General features: G+C 33.9%; 1 protein-coding gene across 7 annotated transcripts; it reads right to left on the bottom strand.

The window, feature by feature from the left end:
* Nucleotides 1-24,590, bottom strand: LOC125668433 (choline transporter-like protein 1). 7 transcript variants are annotated; one of them, XM_056162058.1, is made up of 18 exons: nt 19,551-19,718; nt 19,159-19,200; nt 17,702-17,741; nt 16,203-16,304; nt 14,969-15,117; nt 14,076-14,285; nt 12,511-12,677; nt 11,305-11,394; nt 9,347-9,492; nt 8,769-8,955; nt 8,176-8,344; nt 7,160-7,300; nt 6,928-7,043; nt 5,634-5,671; nt 5,366-5,494; nt 5,132-5,224; nt 4,305-4,400; nt 1-2,448 (listed from the first exon to the last, which is right to left on the bottom strand). In XM_056162058.1, the coding sequence occupies exons 3-18, from the start codon at nt 17,723-17,725 to the stop codon at nt 2,365-2,367; spliced, it is 1,941 nt and encodes a 646-aa protein (XP_056018033.1). In that variant the 5' UTR covers nt 17,726-17,741; nt 19,159-19,200; nt 19,551-19,718; the 3' UTR covers nt 1-2,364. The 7 variants fall into 7 exon arrangements, with proteins under 7 accessions (XP_056018033.1, XP_048758552.1, XP_048758555.1 ...); XM_048902595.2 differs by lacking the exons at nt 19,159-19,200; nt 19,551-19,718 and adding an exon at nt 24,463-24,590; XM_048902598.2 differs by lacking the exons at nt 12,511-12,677; nt 19,159-19,200; nt 19,551-19,718 and adding exons at nt 13,066-13,232; nt 24,463-24,582.
* Between the last annotated feature and the right edge of the window lie 799 nt (nt 24,591-25,389).

The raw sequence follows: 25,389 nt of genomic DNA, 5'->3' as shown, positions 1-25,389 counted from the left end.
GATATCTTTAAGCATTTTATTTTTGCATTGCTAAAATAAAAATACATTGTATACAAATCTTGATAAACTTAACAGTCTCTCAAAAGACAATCAACACCTAGGTTACTATGAAATAATATGGAATTATGCAGTTTTAAAATTCCATCCAGAATACAAAGTTGCATACAGTAAAATCAAACTTTCTACAACAGTTTTACTGCACTGAATATATTGCCTTCAGTGAAATTAAAATCTACCAATACATTAAAGGATATAGAAAGATATATATGTATATCAAGTGTCTAGATATCAAATGCAAAAAAAAATGTAAATAAACGTGTGATATTAACACATCAACATATTGCACATCTATCATTATGGCGCAAAGATGTACAATGAACATTGTAATGCATTCAATGGTGCAGAAACATGTCAAATGTGTGTTGACAGGTATGGGGGAAATGTGACAATGAAAATATACTCCTTTTGAGAAGTGACATGCAGCCAAAAGAGAATCTGTAAATACTGGGGGAGGGGGGGGGGGGGGTTAAGTACTGGGCAGAAATTATACTAACTCAGACAGCAAAGTTTTTCACCATTCACTCCAATATACAATATGTGAAACTAGAGTATTCAAAAGAACAATGGTAACTGAAAATTGCAACATTAATCGTGGTATAAATTAAATGACCCTCCTGCAAAAAATACACATGCCAAATACCAACGTCCTTAAGTTAAAAATTTCTGAGTGTGACAGACAGGTAATCCCCAAGCATAGCTGTGATTTGCAGGCGACACAAAAAGAGGGTCATAGAGTTGCCTGTTGAATGTTCATTACATCAATTTAAAGAAACATAGTTGATATAGACATCAATTTTTTAACATGAAGTAGTGAAGACAATTATAGAGTTGTACATTTTCTCTGGCCACAAGATCATGAATTGAGAATAGACAAAAGTCTAAAATTTCGAATCTAACATTCGATATACTTTTCATAAACAAATGGAATTTTCATATTTTTGCATTTATTCTTCTATAAACCAGTTTTATTCATACATCTGTGCTAGTGAAAAGTGTTTGACTTTTGGATTGAAGTGTGTCAGGTTTTTGATACCTACAGTGATACTATCAGATATAGATGTACATAAAATATTACCTAATCTAATCATTACAGAAACCCATATCTTACATCACAGGAAAGCTTTAAAATTCTTTGTACAAAACTAAAACTTATATAATTTGTTCATATATATTCAAAATGCCTTCCATGTGAGATTCAAAAATGTACTCTAAATTGTTGTGGATGTGAATAATTGGGGAAATTGTTCTTCCGTATTAAATATGTGAAATACTATGCCCCCAAACAAGACCAACTTCAATTGTGGCAAATTTGACCTTGACCTTTAGCAGTCACACAGCTAGACCTTGACATTTCAGTTTGCTAAATATGTAAGACTGTATCTTGTATAGTTCCAAGGTGAACAACCCAGGTTAAAGTTGTTAATTGACAAAACAGACCCAAAACAATGAGCTTGATCTCCCAAGGTTAAATTTAATATTTTTCTATGAAAAATAAATACTAATATGAGGTATGTTTCTACATATTTGAAAGAAAAAAAATAAACAGCATGTAAATATCTTTAATATAATTTACAATCATATAAAAAGAAATCAAAATAGAAAACTTTCAATCTTTCATATAAACATTACACTGAATGGCATCCGCAAAATACATGTATATAGCTATGATATCAAAATAAAAAATACAGAACTGTAGCCTATATTTCACAAAAATACGGAAAATAAAGATGAACATCATCAATGCACCAACAAAGTCACTATTGAAAGACAACCTTGTACTCAGCTTTTCTTACACAGCAAATCATTCTCAGATTATGAATTCCAATTCTGAAGGCACCATTCATAATTTAGGAGTTCAAATTATGAAATTGAGTGAGAACCTGTATATTTGTTATCTAAAATATTTCACATACACTTGTACGTTTAGATGCTTCCCTCTGAAGATAAAGCATTTAATATATAATGTTCTTCATGTATTTGAATTCATTTATATATGTAAAACAATTTACAATCAGTGAAAGTAATTGCTCTTATAGATTCATAACAGGCATGTCATTAACACAAACTGCAATACGACCATCGAATGTTTGTCTTTCTCCAAAATTAGCAAAATATTGAGTTAGAAAACTCATATCAGTTCAGTATAATTCAACTTTTAAACATTTACAAACTTAAATCTGTCCCACTACTCCTCCACTTCAAAAATAAATCCTACTTTAATGTCTGTATTGCTTCACGCAGTCTCTGTTAAGATCACTGTGTCTTTATCCACGTGCCTTACTCACACGTCTCACCCTGCACTATTTATAGCCTTGCTGCCTCCCCCTCTCCAGGGTCTTCGCCTTTGGAGATTGCACTTATCTTATTACTGCCGTCCTCTATGTATTTCTGCATGGAAATATAAAATTACACGAGGTCAACTACTAACACAATAAGTTACAAGTTAATTTCAACAGTACTCTACCAGTGAATATAATCTGAAGATTTTGTAATGCAGAAACTAACAAAAGGCCCACAGGTCTTAACAGTCACCTGGATATGTACTGTTTTGTAATTTTGAAATCATTGATTTACCTGTGTGCTTATTATATCAATCATTATACTTTGTGCTAGATGATAGATATATTGGTATAACCATTGTACACAATTCGTTTATAGGAGAGCATGCCAAGTTTTATCACAGCAAAATATGATTTTCTCTTTCAGTTCTAAAGTGGCAAATGAATTTTTAGTTTTCAAAGAAGACCTCATTGCTCATTATAATCATGCAAACAGTTTGTCTGCTTGATGTCCAGGAGTAAAGACTTTCTAGAATATATTGCATTTTCAACATATGAGTCACTGATCCCCACCCTAGGACCTAAATTCTGAACCCTGGGGTCACATTTCTTATTATAATCATACAAACAGTTTGTCTGCTTGATGTCCAGCAGTAAAGAAGATTTTCTATTGCATTTTCAATACATGATGTGTATGACCAATCTAGCCCCATCGTGAGGTCATGGTTTTCACAATTTTGATAGAGGGCTCAATGTCCTTTATAATAAAGCAAACATTTTGCCTCCTTGATGTCCAGAAGTAAAGAAGATTTTTTAAAGTTCAATATATGACCCATTCTGTGGCTTGAATCCTGAACCCAGGGATCAAGAATTTCAGTTTTGGTAAAGGGCTCATTGCTTATCAACTGATTGATGTCCAGGGGTAAAGAAGATGATTTTAAAGATTTCATTAATTCTTAAGGTTTTGGGCATAACCCTCCGGCCCCAGGGAGGCAGAGTCCATGAAATTCAGAAATTGTGTTCCCCTTGACCCATAGATGTTATATACCAAAACTGGTTGTAAATGGTTTAGCTGTTTCAGAGAAGAAGCTGAAAATGTTAAAAAAATGTTCAAAAGTTTATGTCGTGTGTCAGTCATTACTGACACACGACAACGGACTAACACATATAGCAATAGGTCACTTGAGTGACTCTGGTGACCTAAAAATTCTTTCCCCATGTACATGTAACATCATTCTAAAATATTCACAGTCCTTGAACAGACTTGCAGTACCTACAAGTCTGATATTGCAGTACCTACAAGTCTGATATTGCAGTACCTACAAGTCTGATATTGCAGTACCTACAAGTCTGATACTGCAGTACCTACAAGTCTGATATTGCAGTACCTACAAGTCTGATATTGCAGTACCTACAAGTCTGATACTGCAGTACCTACAAGTCTGATATTGCAGTACCTACAAGTCTGATATTGCAGTACCTACAAGTCTGATACTGCAGTACCTACAAGTCTGATACTGCAGTACCTACAAGTCTGATACTGCAGTACCTACAAATCTGATATTGCAGTACCTACAAGTCTGATACTGCAGTACCTACAAATCTGATATTGCAGTACCTACAAGTCTGATACTGCAGTACCTACAAGTCTGATATTGCAGTACCTACAAGTCTGATACTGCAGTACCTACAAGTCTGATATTGCAGTACCTACAAGTCTGATACTGCAGTACCTACAAGTCTGATACTGCAGTACCTACAAGTCTGATATTGCAGTACCTACAAGTCTGATACTGCAGTACCTACAAGTCTGATATTGCAGTACCTACAAGTCTGATATTGCAGTACCTACAAGTCTGATACTGCAGTACCTACAAGTCTGATATTGCAGTACCTACAAGTGTACCTACAAGTCTGATATTGCAGTACCTACAAGTCTGATATAAACAAAAACAGCTGCAGTACCTGTAGGGACACACTGGCATAGTATCGTCTCTCTGGGGAGCCATCGTTAATATCAGTATCGTGGCAGAAACACAACAGGAGAGCATCGATCACCATCTACAGAACACAACAACATTCAGTCCGACATCTTATAAATTACACTAACGTGTTCCAGAACAGAACAACATTCAGTGCAAGGTTTTATAAATTACACTAAATTGTTCCAAGAAACATGTTTGTAACCTACAAGAGCATTATCAATCATGCTATATCTTTATTGACACTTTACTCAAGGAATACATTTTGAGTTACAAAGTTTTGGTTGTGATACACAGGCAGCTTGACAGACGAATGTTCACACAAATGATGAACACATTAATCTCTGAATGTTCACACAAATGACGAACACATTCATCTCTATGAATGTTCACACAAATGACTAACACATTCATCTCTATGAATGTTCACACAAATGACAAACACATTCATCTCTATGAATGTTCACACAAATGACTAACACATTCATCTCTATGAATGTTCACACAAATGACGAACACATTCATCTCTATGAATGTTCACACAAATGACAAACACATTCATCTCTATGAATGTTCACACAAATGACTAACACATTCATCTCTATGAATGTTCACACAAATGACGAACACATTCATCTCTATGAATGTTCACACAAATGACAAACACATTCATCTCTATGAATGTTCACACAAACGACGAACACATTAATCTCTATGAATTAATGTGTTTATATGCTATGCAGGTGACTTTTTTTTCATCATATACAGCATACTTAAAGAAGACTACAAAAATATTTTCTCCTGTCTTACCTCATATGTCGATAGGAAACAGTGAGCAATGAAGTAAGCAAAGACACACACAAGCAAAACTGGAATAGCATAGTAGTTCAATTCTTCCTTAGTCTGCCATTAAAAAAGAAAAGTCATTAGACACAAATAGTTTTATTCAAATTTGACATTACTGTATCTAACTCTCCCTGTAGATCAAAAACAATTTAGAATCCACTAATGGAATTGATGCAAATGATTTAAAATGAGGCTGACCTTGAACCAGAAGATGCCCACAGCAGCAGTTGCTGCTGTAACACCAATTTTTCCTAGAAACAACACAAAGTCTCCCACGCTGTTGATGGCAGCCACACGTAAAGCATTACTCACTAAGGTCATAAAGGCCTGAAATGTCAAGAAATATTCATGAAATTTTTTACTGTTCATTAACATTGAAAACCTCCAAGAAAGATATTCATATATGTTATTAAAAACACCCTTATTTTTCATCATTAATGACAATTATTGTACAGTGGTATTTTACCTTTTTAGCAGAGGAACAGAAATTTGAACCTTGTATTGCTGAAAAAGATCATGCATTTGGTTAAATACAAAATCTGACACTTCTAACTCATGAATAGTTTAGCTGCCAACTTAATTACTCTTTTAGTACAGAATTTCATTGTATGTGGACTTATATTGTATTTGAGCAAGGTGCTGAGGCAAAATTGCTGATTTAAGATTATGCTGAAACTAGAACTGTCCTAATGGGACTAATACCCCCCGCGGGGCATACAAGATGATGGGAAATATTTAATGCAAGCACATTGGATATTTTCACATTATCTACAGGGCAATCAATGTGAATGCAGAAGTGTATATTCTACAGTACAGCAGTACATGAAATATTAAAAATATGCTTAATATAAACAATGAATACTATTTGGCACATTTTAGGCTGTATGATTGCAAATCCCTGGTCAACTCTTCTAGTCTTTAGTTTATATTCACTTTGTTAAAGATCATTATGTTATGCTAACTTTACTTTGTCATTGATTTTGTCGGTAAATAAATGTCATTAGCTCAAGTATTGGTATTATTCTAATCTTTTCCACTGGTATAACAACTCTAAGTAGCTGCAATAAAGGCAGTTTACTATGAATCCCATTGCCAGGGATAGTTGAGATTATAAATACTATCTGACAAATAAGTATTCAACACACATGAGCCACTTTATGTTTTACCGAGAAGTCACAAGATTGCAGATACAGTGTGTGGATGCCAAACCCGAAAATGTCCGTAACTTCCATAACTGTTAAAATATTTCAATGAAAATAGAAGATGCACAACTACATTATATATATAAGATGAGAATAAAGTTTGAATCAAATCTGTTCAACGGTATTAGAATTAAACTCTGGACAAAGTGCGCAACCCCCAAAATGAAAAGAAAATGTGCGTAACTTCTATAACTGTTAAAATATTTCAATGAAAATAGGAGATGCACAACTACATAATATATAGAAGATGTGCATAAAGTTTGAATGAAATATGTCCAGCGGTATTAGAAATAAACTTCGGACAAATTGCGTCTACGGACAAACGGACGGACAGACGGACAAAGTGATTCCAGTATACCCCCCAAACTTCGTTTGCGGGGGGTATAATAAAACATTTTCTAATTATTGATTACTGCACATCATAGAAATGCTTATTCATGATTATGCCAAATTGGGCATCAGCTCAGATTGCTCTAAAATTTAAATTTGAATATGCTTACACAATTGCAAGAATACATTTATACATACTGCATATGTCATTAAAATCATCTCACTTACCCACCACAGTGTAGGCATTCTGGTTAAGATATTTCAAGCACTTTTCCAAACACCACAAACAACAAATACAACACTTCAAGGTGTACTGAGCGCAGGTGTTCTGAGACCCCTTCATCCTGAAAAAAACCCCACACTGAACATTAAGGAAAAAAATCTCACTAAGTTGGCATGTTCCAAGACTCCTTTTATTGATGTGAGTCAATGTTTGCATTGTGTCTACAGCAGTACTTACTTTTTCTGCATGTACATGAGTATCCAGCGAGGAAGTTTAACCATGGTGATGACAAAAGCCCCAAACGCTACAGATCCAAGATGGTGGAAAATCAAAAGCTTGGTGGACTTGCAAATGGTACATGACAATGACTTCTTCTCCCTGAAAGTATAAATGTTTTAGCAAATTAATAACTACATTGTTGTATAACTTCCCTTTATTGTTAGACTTTCACTGTCTACATTGATTTGGTCACATGTCAAAAGAAAATATATTTCTACATAAAGAGATTAACCAATTCCAAAGCTAAAGTTCTGGACTGAAATAAGCATCCTCATTGTTCATAGATATCAATGGAAATTAGCTTTTGTTTGTTGTTCAGTTTCGACCTTCAGGTGTGGTCATTCTTACAGAAATATTAACAAATTATGGATATCAATCATGACATCAAAATGTGGAAAACACGAGATGTGAAATGCCGACTGAATAATGTTCAGAGTTTGATATAAAATCATAGTTCTTTATCTAGCTACATGTATATGATTATAACTTCAAGAGTCAATTTGAAATTCCATAAATTTCATGAATAGATATTTCCTGTTGTTGTTGGTAGATAGAAAGTTTGTCCTAGCAGTGTTTCCATTAAGCTGTTAGAATAATTTTCATTATCAGAAGTTTGTAATTCTGCTTCAAGATCCAATTCAGCAGTTTTGTAGGCCAAAATTATGAATATATGGTTAAAGCCAGGCATCTATCCATGCATCAAAGACCCACAATACACTCCTTCCAGAACATAGGTGGATGAGGGGAGGGGGGGGGGGGGGGTATTATATGTGAAATAAGAAAAATAAATATACATAATACAACATCCTTTTCTATATGACATCTCATATCAACCCTTGTTCAATATTATCCTTCTTGAGGCTTAGGCCTTTGTGCTGATCGATATTATGATCTCAGGTTGATATGGGGTATGATATGGAAATAGGTGTGCATCATTCTCTATTAATGAGTATGTATCATCTGTTAATTCTTACCTTGTAAAGTACCAAGTAGCAACTGTTCCAGACACAACCAACTGCTGGCAGGCAATGATGAACTCACTAGTCCAAATCAGACCAATCAGATGATACCACCACAGGTACGAGACTCTCTCGTGTTCCGTGTACTTCACAAAACCAGTGGTCTTATCCACGGATGCTATCTCTGTAATGTAAAAGCCAAAATTTAACAATGGTAAATCTATGGTTCCTCATAGTGTTGTCCTCGTTTGTAGTAACTGTGCCAGACTCTTGGTGTCCTATCAACTTGCTTTATGATTGAGATTTTTTTTTTTACCTGGAGCACTCATTTATTGAGATTTTGACTATCACATTGTATATTTGGCCAAACCACAAACATTATTCACAATAAAAGGTAAAACACCCAGGATTCCTAGACAGACACAGGTGTACCTGTACATAATAGAGTCAAATCCTATGATGACTTTCCCTTTAAGCTTTCATCAAGTCTTAGATAGGGTAGGTCTGATAGTATACAGTGATGAGGATGAATATATTTTCCTTTTTCGTTTTGTCAATCCCCTTGATTGAACAGTATCCATGTAATGGAGACTAAACGAAAAATTTACCAGCAGTGGCAAGGAAAGCCAGAATGATGATCCAGTAGACGAAGAAGAAGACGAGGATGACGAAGGTCCAGAGAGGCTGGAGAAGGAGAATGGGGACATCTGCCAGACATTTCCCTGCTTCGTGGAACAGAGTGACTGTCAAGCTAATTCTCTTCCTCATCACCAGGATCACCAACAGTAGAATCACCTGGGGAGATCAAAATCAAGTGTAAGTCTGACACTTCTGTAATTATCCTTAAAATCAAGTGTAAGTCTGACACTTCTGTAATTATCCTTAAAATCAAGTGTAAGTCTGACACTTCTGTAATTATCCTCAAAATCAAGTGTAAGTCTGACACTTCTGTAATTATCCTCAAAATCAAGTGTAAGTCTGACACTTCTGTAATTATCCTCAAAATCAAGTGTAAGTCTGACACTTCTGTAATTATCCTCAAAATCAAGTGTAAGTCTGACACTTCTGTAATTATCCTCAAAATCAAGTGTAAGTCTGATACTTCTGTAATTATCCTCAGCACATTGGTTCAACCCCATGGTATGGACAAAACAACTGCAAGACACACACTTTCTAATATACATACTGTAAGGACTGTGGCAATGATTGAATAGATTAGGAAGGCCTGTTCACTATCAATGTCCACATTCAAAAGAGGAATATTGTCTTCTTCTTTGTCATCTATAAACCTCTTCTTATCCATGTAAGTCCACCACAACCCAACTGTGCCAGCTGTAATACCCAACAAAACACGTTATACAAAACATTACATATAATACACAAATATACAAGTAACACACATCATTCAGGGTCCTCAATAAGTTTAAAAGTAGGAGTAAGTAGGAGGCAACTTTTACGAGTGCTGAAGGCTCGAGTCCACTACAGGGGGTGGGGGGTGGGGGGGAATCCCTACTTTTGTTTTCACCATACACATTACAGTGTGGGATCCGGATTGCAGGGAGCTCATCCCCGCTTCAATATTCCCTAGTTTGCTTTCCTGTTTAACAATAGGATACACAAAAAATATCATTAAATGACTTTTTAAAAAAATCTTTTCAACAATATTTAACAAATTTATAGTATAAACAATATACTAACTAATTTGTTTATTGGTTTATTTAACAAAATCTCATCAGAAAAATGATCAAATATCTGAATCTGAAAAGCGGTACTATTCAGGCCTAGGCCTAACTATTTAAAACAAAGTACCAGAAAATATTGAGTACAAAAATTGCAAGAGAATAGCATTGCGCTTAATGACATAATGCAAGTCACATTTCATGGAAATGTTAACACCATAAACAAATACTCTGAAATTCGATAAGAAAAGTAAACAAAGAGAGATGTCGACAATTATTGTCAACAAGGAACCATTCAGGCACGGCCGACCAAACATTGACCGCCCAGCAACTTGACCAGCTGCAGTAGCTGGAAAGTATTCGACAAGCCACATCTCTCATCTCTGGAGCCATTCTTGATGTAATGAATTTGAACATTTACGATGTAAGTGTATAATATTTATCGCACTATTTTTTTCTCTCGCGTAGGAACACAAACAAGCATGGCTGTCAGTAATGACACTTCAGGAATGATTTGAATTGGTTGTTTTGTTGTATTGGGGATCATCTCAAAACTAAAGTGATAGAAAGAGCAAATGAAATAAACAGAACATCTATATTGCGTGGTTTGATATTTGCTCTATCCAACTCGTTGAAATAGTGATTTATTCACACACAATATGTAACACACATCACATGTGACACAAGATTATATATATCACCTAGCATTCGCATGTGACACACAATATTGTATATATCACACAGCATCACATGTGACACACAATATTAAATATATCACACAGCATCACATGTGACACACAATATTAAATATATCACACAGCATCACATGTGACACACAATATTATATATATCACACAGCATCACATGTGACACACAATATTAAATATATCACACAGCATCACATGTGACACACAATATTAAATATATCACACAGCATCACATGTGACACACAATATTATATATATCACACAGCATCACATGTGACACACAATATTATATATATCACAAGATCATACATAACACACAAGATTATCAGTACCACATTACATCATGTAATGCATAACACTGAAAATAACACACACATTATGTAACACATAATACTACATGTAACACACAATACTACATGTAACACACAACATTATATATGACATACAACATTACATTTAACACATAACACAAAATAATATCAATAACAAACATACAGAGAAATTAATTACTGTAGAATCATTTAAATTCATGGGGGCCAATTTTCGTGGATTGCTGAATTTTTACGGGTTCGTGGGGACGTAATTTCGTGGATTTATACATTTGTAAGAAAGATAACTCTGAAATGTCTTTATTGAGGATGTAAATTCGTGGGTGAGGGGTACCCACGAATTCCAGGAAAATTGAGTCACCACGAATTCTACTGATTCCCCAGTAGTTTTAACTTTCCTGCTCTGTATATCAGTAATAATTCACTTACCTAAACTTCCAATTATTGCAATGACAATGATGAACCAGACGATAAAAGATGCAAGGAATCTGATGAGGAGAACCATTAACGCTCCAAACCCTACAATGACCAGACTTACAATGAAATGGACGAAGGAGTGCAGACATTACACAGTCACAGATAGAAGAGCTGTCTTGTTAATATATTACAATAGTTATATCCTTTAAAATGTCAATATAGATATTTGAGATTCTTCATCCATTTACATATTTAACATTTGAGTTCATTAATACACAGAAATCAGCATTTTCATCATTCTGCCTGACAGATTTCACAGATTAATCACCACACCCAGTAAAACATAACTGTAGTAGATTGACAGTTGCATTTATATAGATTAACATCTCAGTTTCTGTGCTTATTGATTTCTTCTTCCTTTTGAAATAAGACCTTAGGCTTTACTGATAAATAGATCAATTTACTAGAGTACATGGAGTCTACATCAGCATTATAGACATTCTGCTATGTGCGGCGGTGAAATGAGGATATATTCTCATGCTGTTAACACAATTGATAATATCAGGGTATGTTATGTGAGTGGTTGACAATGATGTGTAACATGCAATATACCTTTGTTCTCAGTTCAATCCATTTAACACAAAATCATATCTGACTGCCCCACAAATATTGAATCTGGTCATAATTTCTATATCAACAGAATAAAACTGGAGTCTGACATGCGAACCACTTTCACCCTCAAAACCAATGCTGTATTTAGCATGCAAATAACCATAAATAGATCATTTTCAGAATCCATGTCTACTTCCTCTATCTAAGTCTACCGTAATGTCTGTGATAGAACAATGGAAATTAAAATCCATCGTCTGAAATATTTAAAATAATTTCTTTTTACAACTAATTCTACAATTTGAACTTTAAATATTTTCCCCTCCAAGTCATTGCAATATGAAAGTAACAACATGATTTTTATTTCTCAGGATGAAAATAACATATTTTGAACTAACCATTCCTTACAGATAAATGTACAATGTGCAGCAATGGGATGCAAACGATATTAATACCATTCACCAAAATAGCAAAGGGACATAACTATGTGTTTGGCATATCCATGTTAGTCAAATAAGAGAGTTACAAATATATCGTAAATGTAACATGTGGATACTACATGTAGATAAATGCATGTCCCAAAATAACTACAAAATGGCTATCATTTACCTAACGCGACAAAACACAGGATAAGCATTTCTCGCCAGCCCGTCATTAAATCGTGCAAAACTTTGTGGAATATGTCACTTGAATTTAGGAAGTCAAAGAATTTGGAAAAAATAGCATCCGCAGTGCTAAAAATCTGCTTTGGCACACACCTATTCAGAAGCGGTTCACTGAAAAAAGTTACATTATTCATGTCAATGACAACAGAAAATTCATAAATAAACACAAGTTAGTGAAAGGTGCATTATCAATTCATCACAAGAAAGGCCACAAATAAAACTGTGTCATTAGTGTCTGGGAACAATTCATCATTCAAGTTACTAATACTGCTAAAATAAAAACTGGAGTGTTATTAAACATAAACTGGTGGACTGACAGCCTAACTTAAGTTTGAATCAATAGCACTCCCTTCAATTCATTGGCAGATTCAGGATTCTATATTTTGTATTTCTGTTTAATATAAACACTTTCTACATCACCACTTCCTTTCTTAGAATTCCTAGATCCACCAATGCATTATCTACACAAAATCATGATTAACACACAGTCTAATAATACCTAGAGCTACGAAACAAAGGATAATCATCTCTCGCCACGATTTTATGACATCAGATAATACTTTATGAAAACTATCAAACTGGTTAAAGAAAACCATGAGTGTGTTGAGCGAGTCGAATCCCAGTCGCTTGAGTGATGATGGAACGCAATAGTTGAGCAATGATTCACTGCAATGCAAAACCCATTTGGACTTAGTATTAAAAATCAAATTTTTTTTTTCATAAGTGTTGCTGTAGATACTATTAATACCCATACTGCATTAATCGCCAAACAAGAGAGCAGTCTTAGGCCAAAATAAAATTAATCTTCAATTTCTCAGGCCAAATATTTCAACAATTAATGAGGCAGGCCGGTTTTTTTTTAAGGTGTAGCATAAGTTACGTTCCTTTTTCACAAAAACATGGAATTACCAATTGAATATTAATTTTTTGGTACACTTTGGTAGAAAGAGAAAACCATTTAATACAGAATCTGAAGTGTTTCACGAAATAAAAAACATGTTTTTGGTAAAATGATTATTTCATGCACAATCTTTTATAAACAAGTGTTACTCTTTATAGTGTTACTATTAAGATTTGAAAGCTATCACAGCACCTGAGAAACTATAGATTCACATTTATTTTTTTTTGGCCTTACAAACAGAATGCATTTTGCAGTCAAAGAAATAAATAAAAGTTTCTAACATGAATCTTGAACGAAAATGTCACATTTCAAGTCTCAAAATGAATACATTACATTTTTAAAATTGTAGATTAAATAATTGTAAGTAATGATAGAAAATTAATGTATAAATATTTCTACATTTATCACATCACGATATCATATTCTATACTATTTATATGTATATAAGTATTAATCAAACAAATAATACAAATGAACTGATTATTTATCATTTTACATGGCAAAGACTTTATGAAAAATGCATTCAATTTAAACTTCCATACAAGGGATATCAAGAATATAAAAATGTATCCATTAACCCTCTGATTAATGTATGATGATAAACATACCTTGCGAACACTTTTCCTGGACAAAACCCTTTCTTGACAAGGTAATCGGAGTACTCAGTATAATTGTAATCATATCTACAGAGAGAAGACCCATCAGTCACCGCAAAAATGGCAAGATCTGACGTGGTGTTCAAGTCTCGACCAGGACACTTGTTCACACACAACTTCATGGAGTTCAAAGGGTCTAAGATGTTCAGGATAAATACAAATCTACCAATAGAAAAAATGATAATAGCCATTACTTCAACAGGGTAAACGCGATTCAGTCCACAGACTAGTTCACAATGTTGCTCTGCAATATATACACTTTTACATGCTATTAATAATCTGGTAACTTTCAGTGTTATATGGTCTTGGTTCAGTTTACAAAATCGTTTAAAGAATTTTAAATACCTTTCTAAATTTCGTAGAAAAAAAACCCTGAATCTTTCATAGGATGAATGTTAAAATGGAAAATATAAATTGGTATTAATCTATGCACATAAGTCAAATGGTATACATTTGATTTCAGAACATCAATTAAGTGTTCGAACAACCTTTCATAGCTAATCCATTGAATTCTGAAAGGCATCCAAACTCTTCATGGAACTACACACCACCTAAATTACTGTAAATTTACTTATTTTTATAAAGTGAAAACTTTTGTGTTTTGGAAAAAAAATGGCATTTTGTTGTTAAAGGGTACCAGCACTCAAAAGAATAATATAAGTTAAATATTTTCTTAAAATCTCATCACAGCTGTAATTATCATGAGTAGCCGATTTTCCTCTATTTATCGAGGTTTAAATTTCCAACCACGAAATCAGCAAAAATATAATCCCCATGAAAATTAAGATTTTATATTTATATTTATAAACATGTATTTTCCTGGCCACGAATGACCTCTGACATACCCTCTGCCCTCCATGTTCATGCCAGAGAAGCTCACATTCTCAATCTTCCTTCCTCTGTTGTCCTCATCACAAGTGTTACCAAAGCTGTCGTGTCCGTAAACCAGTCTCCAGGCATCTCCATGTGTGATAGAGAAGGCAGCAATGTAAATCTATAAGAAAATCACATGAGAGGTCTAGTTATCATACAAATTTTAAAACTGTGTTGTTCTTATGCATAGCCATTTGTACACATGCATACATTATGTCCTCTTCCTCTGCAATTTCTGGAATGAATTTACAAAATTTAAATGATTATTTATATGACAATATTTACATTCACCATTGTAATTTCGATTTCATCAATAATAATCCTTTGCTAGTTAAGGAACTTAGACTCATGTCACAAAGAGGCTTGCTTTGTTGGAAAGTTATTCAGAGCATAAAAAAATTAAAATCTTTATTTTACAAAATATAAATACAGGGAGTAAATATCAAGGTCGTTTGTATCATTACTCTACAGAATCTTTCCAATCTTTTAATTTAAATATATCTCTTAATTCCATTGATAGAGGTAATGTCAGGCACACGTATAGGGGGGGAGGGGTCAAACCCACCAACCTGAGCTTGATAGAAATAAAGATAAATTGCCTTTTTTATGCACTTTCAGTTGTACATGTAAAATACTAAATGTTAGGCTCTAGTTTCGATTGATTGAACCCTTAAAAAATTGCATGGGTTGGAACCAACATCCCTGGGAAAAAATTCTGAATCATGTATGTAGTTGGGCTGGCTCTAACGATAAGATCATCAATATAAATGTATCATAAATTACCACATGCTTCCATGTACTGTTTATAAATCCCCCATATCAGAAACAACCTAGATATTTATCCTTACATAAAATTTAAATGAAATCTGTTTACTCTCCATACACAAATATATTCATGATATCATTCAATTATTATTCTCAAATGAAATATCTAACTTCATGTTTTCTGATTTATTATTGTATTAGATCATGATCACCATCAATTTCTCGTGCATTGTATTCATAGCACTATGATTCATACCATGAATGTTTTGTAAGTTTCATCAGAACTACAAGAATTTTTTGAATATTTAATACATCTTTATTACAGAGCCTTCAAAAGTTACTGCTCTTATACTTGGCTAATGGGAATTTTGAAAGAAATCTATGATGTTCAATATCTTTACATAATAAAACGTCAAACTTAATTTTTCTGTGATTACTAACCATGCCTGCCCAGAACAGAACAAAGACGATCAGAACTATGATGTCCGTGCATCCTCGATTTTTAATTGGGTTTGTTAGATCTGCTTTATCTTCCGCAGAATCCTGCAAAAAAAAAAAGACTTTTTTAAAAAATAAAAGCATTTCGTTTCAAGAACGCATTAACAATGGCAGAGCTCAGAGTACTCCTGTAATACCATCATGGTCATAAAATTTTCAAGACAAGTTTGAAAACCCAACTGTTAACAGACTTTATAATCTTAGATAATTTTACAGTCTCTGTTTCCAAGGAAACCGAAGATTGGTTCCACTCATTGGTGCCCAGTAGATGCATATTATCTAGTGTTTTGGGGTTTTGCAGGAGACATCTGAAACTGGTAATTAAGTGTACTATAGAAAGCACTGTTTCAGTTTGGCTTTTTACGGGCTTGTGATGCTTTTAGGTTGTGCAAATATCAAATATTGATGAGACAAAGTGTTCTTGTCACAGGTCCACCGGGAACAAGGATCAAATAATTCCCAATTACCAGAGAAGATGTAGAACCAACCACCAGGCTTTTTGTACAGGATTAGATTTCTAATCAATTAACAATTTATCATGCAGACACAAAGCGGATTTCAAATGAAGATCTTGTTTTCACAATTTCCACACAAGACATGACCACTTGAGTAACAAAAGTATCTTGTAGAATCCTATATTAGCACTAAGTGTATATAAAAAGCATCATCTTTTTGATGTATTTAGCAGTTCTGTTATATAATCTTACACTTCATAATACAGGTGTTTCTGCGTATGTTATAAGAGCGATACGACAACAGCATTACTGTGCTCGGTCATGGAGATCCATGATACACGGCCAAGTTCATAGTACGCCACCTTCAAAACCCCAGTGGGCAGGGGGATTCCATTTTGAAAAACCTGTTTCATTAAAACAGTTTTAATTAAATTGAGTTGAAATAGTCTAAAATATTATGTGTCTTTATGTGAAGTTCCTATATCTTACAGGTTAGAAATCTATAATGGAAAAATTATAGGGATTCCTAGGGATAGTTTTTGTTTCTGTTTATTCTATTTCATTTCAGAATCTTTCAAAAAAATATATGTCATCATATATACATAGTATGAAAACATAGAAAATAAGACACACCCTTTTTCATATCACACCCTATCTCAACCCTTAACCAATATTAGTCTTCAGTTCATCCTCCCGGCTGACTATGGAATCTTGGGTTGACAAGGGGTGTGGTATATGATAAAAGTTATGTATTATGCTTCATACTTTTAAACACTTGTCGTGCTGGTGTTAAAACTGGTTTAGGGAAGTAATAAGGGATATACGCCTCTCACAAGACCCTGCTCGCCCTAAACTGCTTCCTAGATTCCTTAGGCTATTACTTATATACTAAGTATCATTTTAAGCTATTCTTGGTGGTACGTGGTAAGGAGGATGAACTATTTAAAAATTCTTCATAAATTCATAAACAAAAATGTTATTACTCACCTTCCCGCAACAACAGCCACACATCTTTTAAATCACTTGCCTACAACAAGAAACAAAGTTAATAAATGTCACATTTTCATGTCCAACAACCTGCTTTCCACATGGAATTCAAAGATTCGGCAAACTTATTTCACGTCTACTGAAAGTATAGATGTTTTCCCCATCAATCAAGTTCGATCAGCTGACGGACTCAGAAACATAGCTGCATATATTAATGTCCATCTTCATTATCACGTTTATAGCGGTATCCATTATGTGCTAAATCTGCAGTTAATTCTCATATTGAAAAGTTCAATCCCAAGTTCTTTAGTTTTTAAAATTCTTGACACAACAATAAAACAGAAATAAGATACAGCCCCATGTTGCCCAGGAGGCATCTTGCCCAGTGAAAGAATTTAACACCACTTCATTAATTCAACGGTCTCATATGCTATCCCTAGTTAATATTGCATTAAAATAAGGTATACCCAACGGAAGATTTGAGTGTTTTCACAGAGATATTTCCATAGAGAATTGATTTTCCTGTCTTTGAACACTATCCTCAAACAATCATTCATTACAACTGTCTCCACAACTAACTGCATTCAGTCATTAAGAGTCATTTACTGTAATCATATTTCACATTGAAGTGCAATGAAAGCAATCAAGATAACCACCATGAATACTGCAGACCATGTAATGAATGGCGGACCAGAAAAACCACTCAGCAAAAGTTTGTACTGTATAAATACTGTGCTGTATGATGTGTAGCTAATTTTCTAGTTCCGATGCCATATTTCTCTGCAAACATGATAGCTAAATTAGCTATTTTATCATGCCAGTATAATATTTATACTTCAATAAAACACCAGCATTCACAGCTTTGCCTTCTTTATATACCATTAATACTGTTTATTGTGCACAGAAAAACCTATAAAAATCAGCTAGTGCTGAAAATAAACGACACTTGGTCCAAATTTTTCCTCCTAAATTTGGTAGACAGACAATTCCATTCGTCTTGAGTCTTCAATTTCTGAGGAGAAGATACACCAACAGACTCAATATATATATATATAGGAAAATCAATTGCTGTGTAATCAGGACCAAGAGGTGATGATAAAAGCCAAATCCCATGGACACAAACACAGAACTTGATAATGTAAATCTGGTTAGCTATGCCAATACTGTCATTCAAGTATCAGTGATCTCTGATAATGAAGTGAGTAGATGCACTGAAATTGGTAAATTTGGAAATTACTAGAGAAGTTCTCACAGCCAAATCGGTACAATATTGAACTCTATATTAGCTGAGCATCATTAAATCAATTGATTCATGATAAATAGCATAAGCTGACAGGAGAGAGTTCAATGTGCATGCATTTTCCATTCATATTTCATTTAGACTCTTAGATATAGTGCCAGTCTACCCAAAATACCCCATTTCTTCATATTCTGATCAAAACTCAGTCAATACTTACACATTTACAGTATATACTTAGCTCTTCTTTGCACCACTACTTCTGTAAATCAAGATGATTTTTTTTAAATTGCTTGAGACCAATCAGATGCAGTGGCAGTGTACAGTATGTGTAAATCCATTTATTGATTTGCATGACAAAATATCTGCTGCGTACAATGACTTCTAGGTTAGACCAGGAATTTTTAATGCAAAACATCTCTGTTTCAAACATTACACAGCAATTGGATATTTTCATGTGAAACTCCTTTGATCACAGCTGCCTGCCAATCTCCCAAAATGCAAAACAAAACCACATACTGACATCTTAAGTGATACATATTCATAGTTAGCAGACCTCAATTACATACCCCTGCACAACAAATCAATGAACTGAATTACTACGATGCTTACCTCAAAATGCAATTAGTAATTACACCTGAAAAAATCCTAATTCACTGATATTTCACACACACTGTCTCCCAATATTTACTACATCGTATGGACACCGCCCTAAGGGAGCATTAATTTCCAGTGCAATCACTTCTGTCATCTTACATGGCCTAGCTAGTACAGTTTTATGTTCAGCCCACTGTTACCTTCAACGTCTTTACCTGTAAGTTCCAATTCAATGAAGCAGTTAATATTCAGAAAACAAAATCAATTGAGCATCATCCATCACAGTGTTTTGTTGATCATATGGTACTGGCGTGTCTGAGTCATCTACACTATACTTCCATCCAAATCAGCACAACCAGAGACTTCATTTGTATCTTGCGTATATTTCACCCTTGACACTGTTTTTTTATGTTTTTATGGCTAAGAAGTATGCATCTAATTATACACCCACACACAGGACTTTTTAAACTCTTTGATCATTAATGCTCTCTGTTCATATAAATCTTGCTATCTGTGATTAACTCAGACAAAATAAATATTTCAAACAATTGAACCTAGTTTCACAACATGACAAGTGCACTGTGTATACTAAAATACATATGGTAAACAAGCATTATTAAGGAACATCTTGGTCCATCAGTTCCCCCTTATTTTTGGAAAAATCATATTCATATACTTGCCAAATGGGAAATCATTTTTGACCAATTACTAAAGTGCAAAGATAAAAAAAAAAACTAGGGTCCCATGGGCCTTGACAGTCACCTGAGTATCGCATAAATGCACAGCACATGCATATGCACACATACACAAAATTCAATGGAAGTACTGCAAAACTTATGATAATTTTTCATTTCCATCAAACTGATAAAAAGAATTAGAGGCCCAAAGATATTGACATCCATGAGTGTATCACAAAACAAAAAAATTTGAATTAGACATATTGCACAGTCATATGCATGGTACAGATATTGCATAAAATTTCAATGAAACTCTGAAAACCAGGAGTTGTCCTTCTTTAATATTAACAGTGATGATCAATATCTCTAACATAATTTATTTACAAATTTTATTTTGTTCTTCATAAATACTTCATCATTTTTCTTGGTGACCTTGATCTTGGCTAAATGACCTCTAGGTTCATGGTTTGGGTTCATTGTTGAGTCTTAGGTACATACATACTAATAATTATAATTTTCTTGTTGCCAAACTAACCTGTTTAATGATCTATAATGGTGATATATAATGACTGTGCTATGTAAACTATTTGATTTCATTCCAAATCAAAGGAATAGGTGGAAATTTTTAGTCTATTCTTGATTAATTTAACTCTTGGACATCTTCAATTAGCTATATTTGTATAATGTATGCATTGTGCTTGCCTTCTTCACACGTGGTCAGAAAGAAAACAGTGATGTTGGTAAATTTTGACATCGACTTGATCAACTTTAGATACAGAAGTAAGGACATATCAGACTAAATTCCTTATGTTAAATTATGCAAAACTAAAAGGTAGTTAGATATGCACAGATCCAAAAATTGCTGGGGGAAATAGCACATAGTATGCTAATAAGACAGTCACATGGTCAGCACTCAGCTTGTTTCAGAAAGAAAGAGTGTCAAAATATTTTTGTATCTCTAGACTCTACGGTCATAGTTTTTTAAGTGTATATTCATTCATAAAATACCATAGTATTGATATCTTTATCAAAATCTAACATAACAAGATGTGTTTGTGAAACACAAATGCCCCGATAATGGCCAATTCTGAAGATGGACAAGGTCACAAGGACAAATATCTTGGTACTAGTAGAAAGATCTTGTCACAAGAAATACTCATGTTCAATATGAAAGCTCTAATATTTACAATTTAGAAGTTATGACCAATGTCAATTTTTTTAAAAGTAGGTCAAATGTCAAGGTCAAAAGGTTTAGTACCCACGTAAAGGTCTTGTCACAAGGAATACTCATGTGAAATATCAAAGCTCTAGCACTTACAGTTCAAAAGTTATTAGCAAGGTTAAAGTTTTCAAAAAGTAGGTCAAACTCCAAGGTCAAAAATGTTGGTACCCACGGAAAGGTCTTGTCATAAGGAATACTCATGTGAAATATCAAAGCTCTATCACTTACTGTTCAAAAGTTATTAGCAGGGTTAAAGTTTCAGACAGAATTACAGAATGACAGACAGGACAAAAACAATATCCCCCCCCCCCCCCCCTTCGATCTTGGGGGCATAAAAATTGGAGCATGTACCTTTAATGATGTATTCTTGTCATAATTCAGATTAGTTAGAGCACAAGCATCATATGAGCATGTATTTCCTTAAATTCTAAAACATGTGTCATGGATCCACTTTACTCTTTCCTGCTTCAGTTCTGACATTTCACGCTAAAATGGGCTTTAGGAAACTTGAATTACCAGGGACTATATTTTCATTGGAATCAACAGCAAAATAAAATATCATTTAACTCCCTCAATTGAAGTTTTGAAATAAATGACTTTTGTCTTTTGGGGAAGAACAAAATGACAGCAAGGAAATATTTTCTTAACCATGGGAATAGTCTGCAGTATGATATGGAATAACTGCTAGTTGAGCACTACAGACAAGTTGTCAACAGATTTTTTTCCAGGTAGCTCATTACACCAAGATTTATATTTTTTTATGACACTGCATTGCAAGATGGAGATTTAAATGTTTTATGAAATTATTTGTTTTGATCAATTTGTTTGTACATCATTGCAGATCAGTGGATAAAGTGTAGCGTAACTGAACCATAAATTGCGAGTTCAATTTTTTCCTGTGCCTAAATCAATTTTGAGGAAGTTGTTCAACTGCTTACTGACAACAGATGACTGGCTACCATAGATTGCTATACTGGTGTGTGTTACCACAGTCAGTGACTCCGACAGGATGTGACTGGACAATGGCATGCATAAAATTTATACAATAAAATGAACCAGTAATATGTTCCTGATCGAAAAACATCTCTCCACCCACCCTTCATCTGTAAACACACACACCCCTCCTCCTATCAATTCTTTGAAACTTCAAAACAATCTGATCTTAAATTTAGCAGAACTGTAGCTCTCTGGAGGAAAAATTGGATTGAGTCAGACCAGCTTTTATAAACGTCTGAAGGTATGTCTTGTATAGACCACCTTTAATAGACGTCTAAAGGTCTGTCTTGGATAGACAGCTTTAATACATGTCTAAAAGTATGTAGTGTTAAATCTAAAGCAAACTAGCATGGCGCCACAACATGCCCTTTTTAATTGCACCATGTCCTTTTTTCTCTATAAATTTTCTAAAAATATTTGTTTCACAAGGTTAATTGAAAAGTTTATAATCAAGGCAGCAGGTACTAACTTTTAAAGAGGCTAAATGATTATTCTATTACTATCATAGTGTGATACAATGAAAGTCCCCGAAATTGTCTTGCCGCAATGAAAAGTGTCCTTTTGAAAACATGATATGTGTGCCCTCTCTAGATCCTAGATTTAACACTAGTATGTCTTGTATAGACCAGTTTTAATAGATGTCTAAAGGTATGTCTTGTATAGACCAGTTTTAATACATGTCTAAAGGTCTGTATTGCATAGATCAGCTTTAATAGATGTCTGAAGGTCTGTCTTGTATAGACCAGTTTTAATAGATGTCTAAAGGTCTGTCTTGTATAGATCAGCTTTAATAGATATCTGAAGGTCTGTCTTGTATAGACCAGCTTTAATAGACGCCTGAAGCTATGTCTTGTATAGACCAGTTTTAATAGATATCTGAAGGTATGTCTTGTATAGACCAGCTTTAATACATGTCTAAAGGTCTGTATTGTATAGATCAGCTTTAATAGATGCCTTAAAGGTATGTCTTGTATAGACCAGTTTTAAAAGATGTCTGAAAGTATGTTTTGGATAGAACAGCTTTAATAGATGTCTAAAGGTCTGTCTTGTATAGACCGGCTTTAATAGATGTTTGAAGGTATGTCTTGACACATTTGTAGAGGGAAAATTCATAGGAATTTTTTATACTTTACTTTTAAGGCTTATAAATTTTTATAAAATACAAAAATATAGAAGACCAAAATTGCATGCAGAAAAACTTCAGCTGTCAGTTGGAGGTTTACATAAGGATGATCTGTCCCAATTTTTCACAGAGAGCAAATTTCTACAGTTACTAAGCAAAATTATATAAACAAGCTTCCAAATATATCAGAATGAATCCAAATTCTAATGTGTGAAATATGAAAAATTGATTTTTATCCAAAATATCAAAAATATGTATGCATGGCAGAAAACAACAAAAATCAACAACTTATGCATCGTATCTCTATAGGAAGTATTGCAATTGAAAGTTGCATTCACCTGAAACTGAATAATTTAAACCTATATCAATAATAGATGTACATCATTAAACATTGGGAAATTCTATTTTCTGTGGTAAAATACCCTGTACTGAAAAGAGATGTTTAGAAAAATGATGTGTTGATTGAAATAGAAAAAGCATTGAACATTGCAACATTGACCTACAGGGGTTTCTTATCCATTTTGTTCTCAATCTATATATAAATATCTAACTTTCGATATTCCTTCATATATAGGCTATAGATTGAGAATAAAGTCTCTGTGATTGACCCGCGAGTACCAGATGAGTACTTTTTGTTTTTGTATGTCTCTGTAGCTGTTTCGAAGCGACTACAGATGACGTAAAAATAGAAATACACAAACATATAGCTTTTCATGCGCCACAGATGCTTCTTATTATGATATATTATATAATATGGAATACCATGGCGATGCTATTCACATAATACTTCATATTTTCACGCGAATCATTATCATGCCATTCAATGATTCATGGTGTCTGGCTTTCTGGGATTATTTAAAATATGCCTGTGGACGGCCGGGGTTTGCTGCATGCGATAATTCTACTTACCAGTACTTCTTTTCCTGATAAACTGTCACTGCAAAATGCACCACAATATTCTACTATTTAGGCCTAGGCCAATTTAGCGTTTTGGAAAGCCAGCTATACGTTTTTCGTTTTCGTCTAGCGGTTGTCGTAAACATGATAAATTATTTTCATCGATAAAAAGCTATGAATTATTTGGGTGGGGGTTCATACATATAATCAATGGATTTATAATGAGATGGATATCGAAAAACGTTTATTCGTATTAGTTTTAAAAATTATCTTTGCGACATAGACCTCCCTGCTACAGGGTAAACCAAAAGTTATTCCCGCGTAACTTCAAACTATTTATCTTGACAAACAATCTCGCGCGCATACAGTGCTTCCAATCTTTACTGTCGAAAAAGGGATATATTCTGATATACCTGAGTGTAACAGAACCTATGAATAGAGATAATGAAAACGATTATCACTTTGTATTTGTGCTTTATATTATCACTAAGCGCACGGTACTGGTGTCACTTTACGTTACACTTATAACGTCATAAATTGTGGCAAAATATAATCACGAAAGCAACGTCACATTTTAAACAAATTCATTATCTCCAAGCTGTAATATCATAACTAAAGCACATGCATGATTTAATGTTTAAAAATTGAAAATAAATCTTTGTACGTGTATAGTGTACATTCATAAAAATTATGAATTCTTAGAAATACTCCAAAGTATACGTACTGTATTTATTTCACCGTGCCTACAATAGCAGGCATGTCGTATGAAATAAGGGTACCCGTTTCGGTAGGTTTCGTTTTGCTTCGGTAGATTTCGTTTCCTTTCGATTTCGTTTCGCATTTTACAGGTAACCATCCCATGAAATAAGGCTTGCAATTCTTATGAATATGACCTCTGAAAAATTTGCACAGTAAAAAAAATCAGTTTTGGTTTTTTCT

Source organism: Ostrea edulis, chromosome 4, assembly GCF_947568905.1.
Source record: "Ostrea edulis chromosome 4, xbOstEdul1.1, whole genome shotgun sequence".
NCBI classification, from domain to species: domain Eukaryota; kingdom Metazoa; phylum Mollusca; class Bivalvia; order Ostreida; family Ostreidae; genus Ostrea; species Ostrea edulis.
The sequence above is the reverse complement of the archived record's forward strand: the minus strand, read 5'-3'. Positions and strand labels throughout refer to the sequence as shown.

Coding starts and splice junctions, on each gene's coding strand:
- LOC125668433 (XM_048902595.2), bottom strand. CDS start 17,725: ATGTGTGGCTGTTGTTGCGGGAAG. Junction 7,044..7,159: donor CTCATGTACATGCAGAAAAA/GTAAGTACTGCT, acceptor GGTTTTTTTCAG/GATGAAGGGGTCTCAGAACA. Junction 5,225..5,365: donor TGGGCATCTTCTGGTTCAAG/GTCAGCCTCATT, acceptor TTTTAATGGCAG/ACTAAGGAAGAATTGAACTA.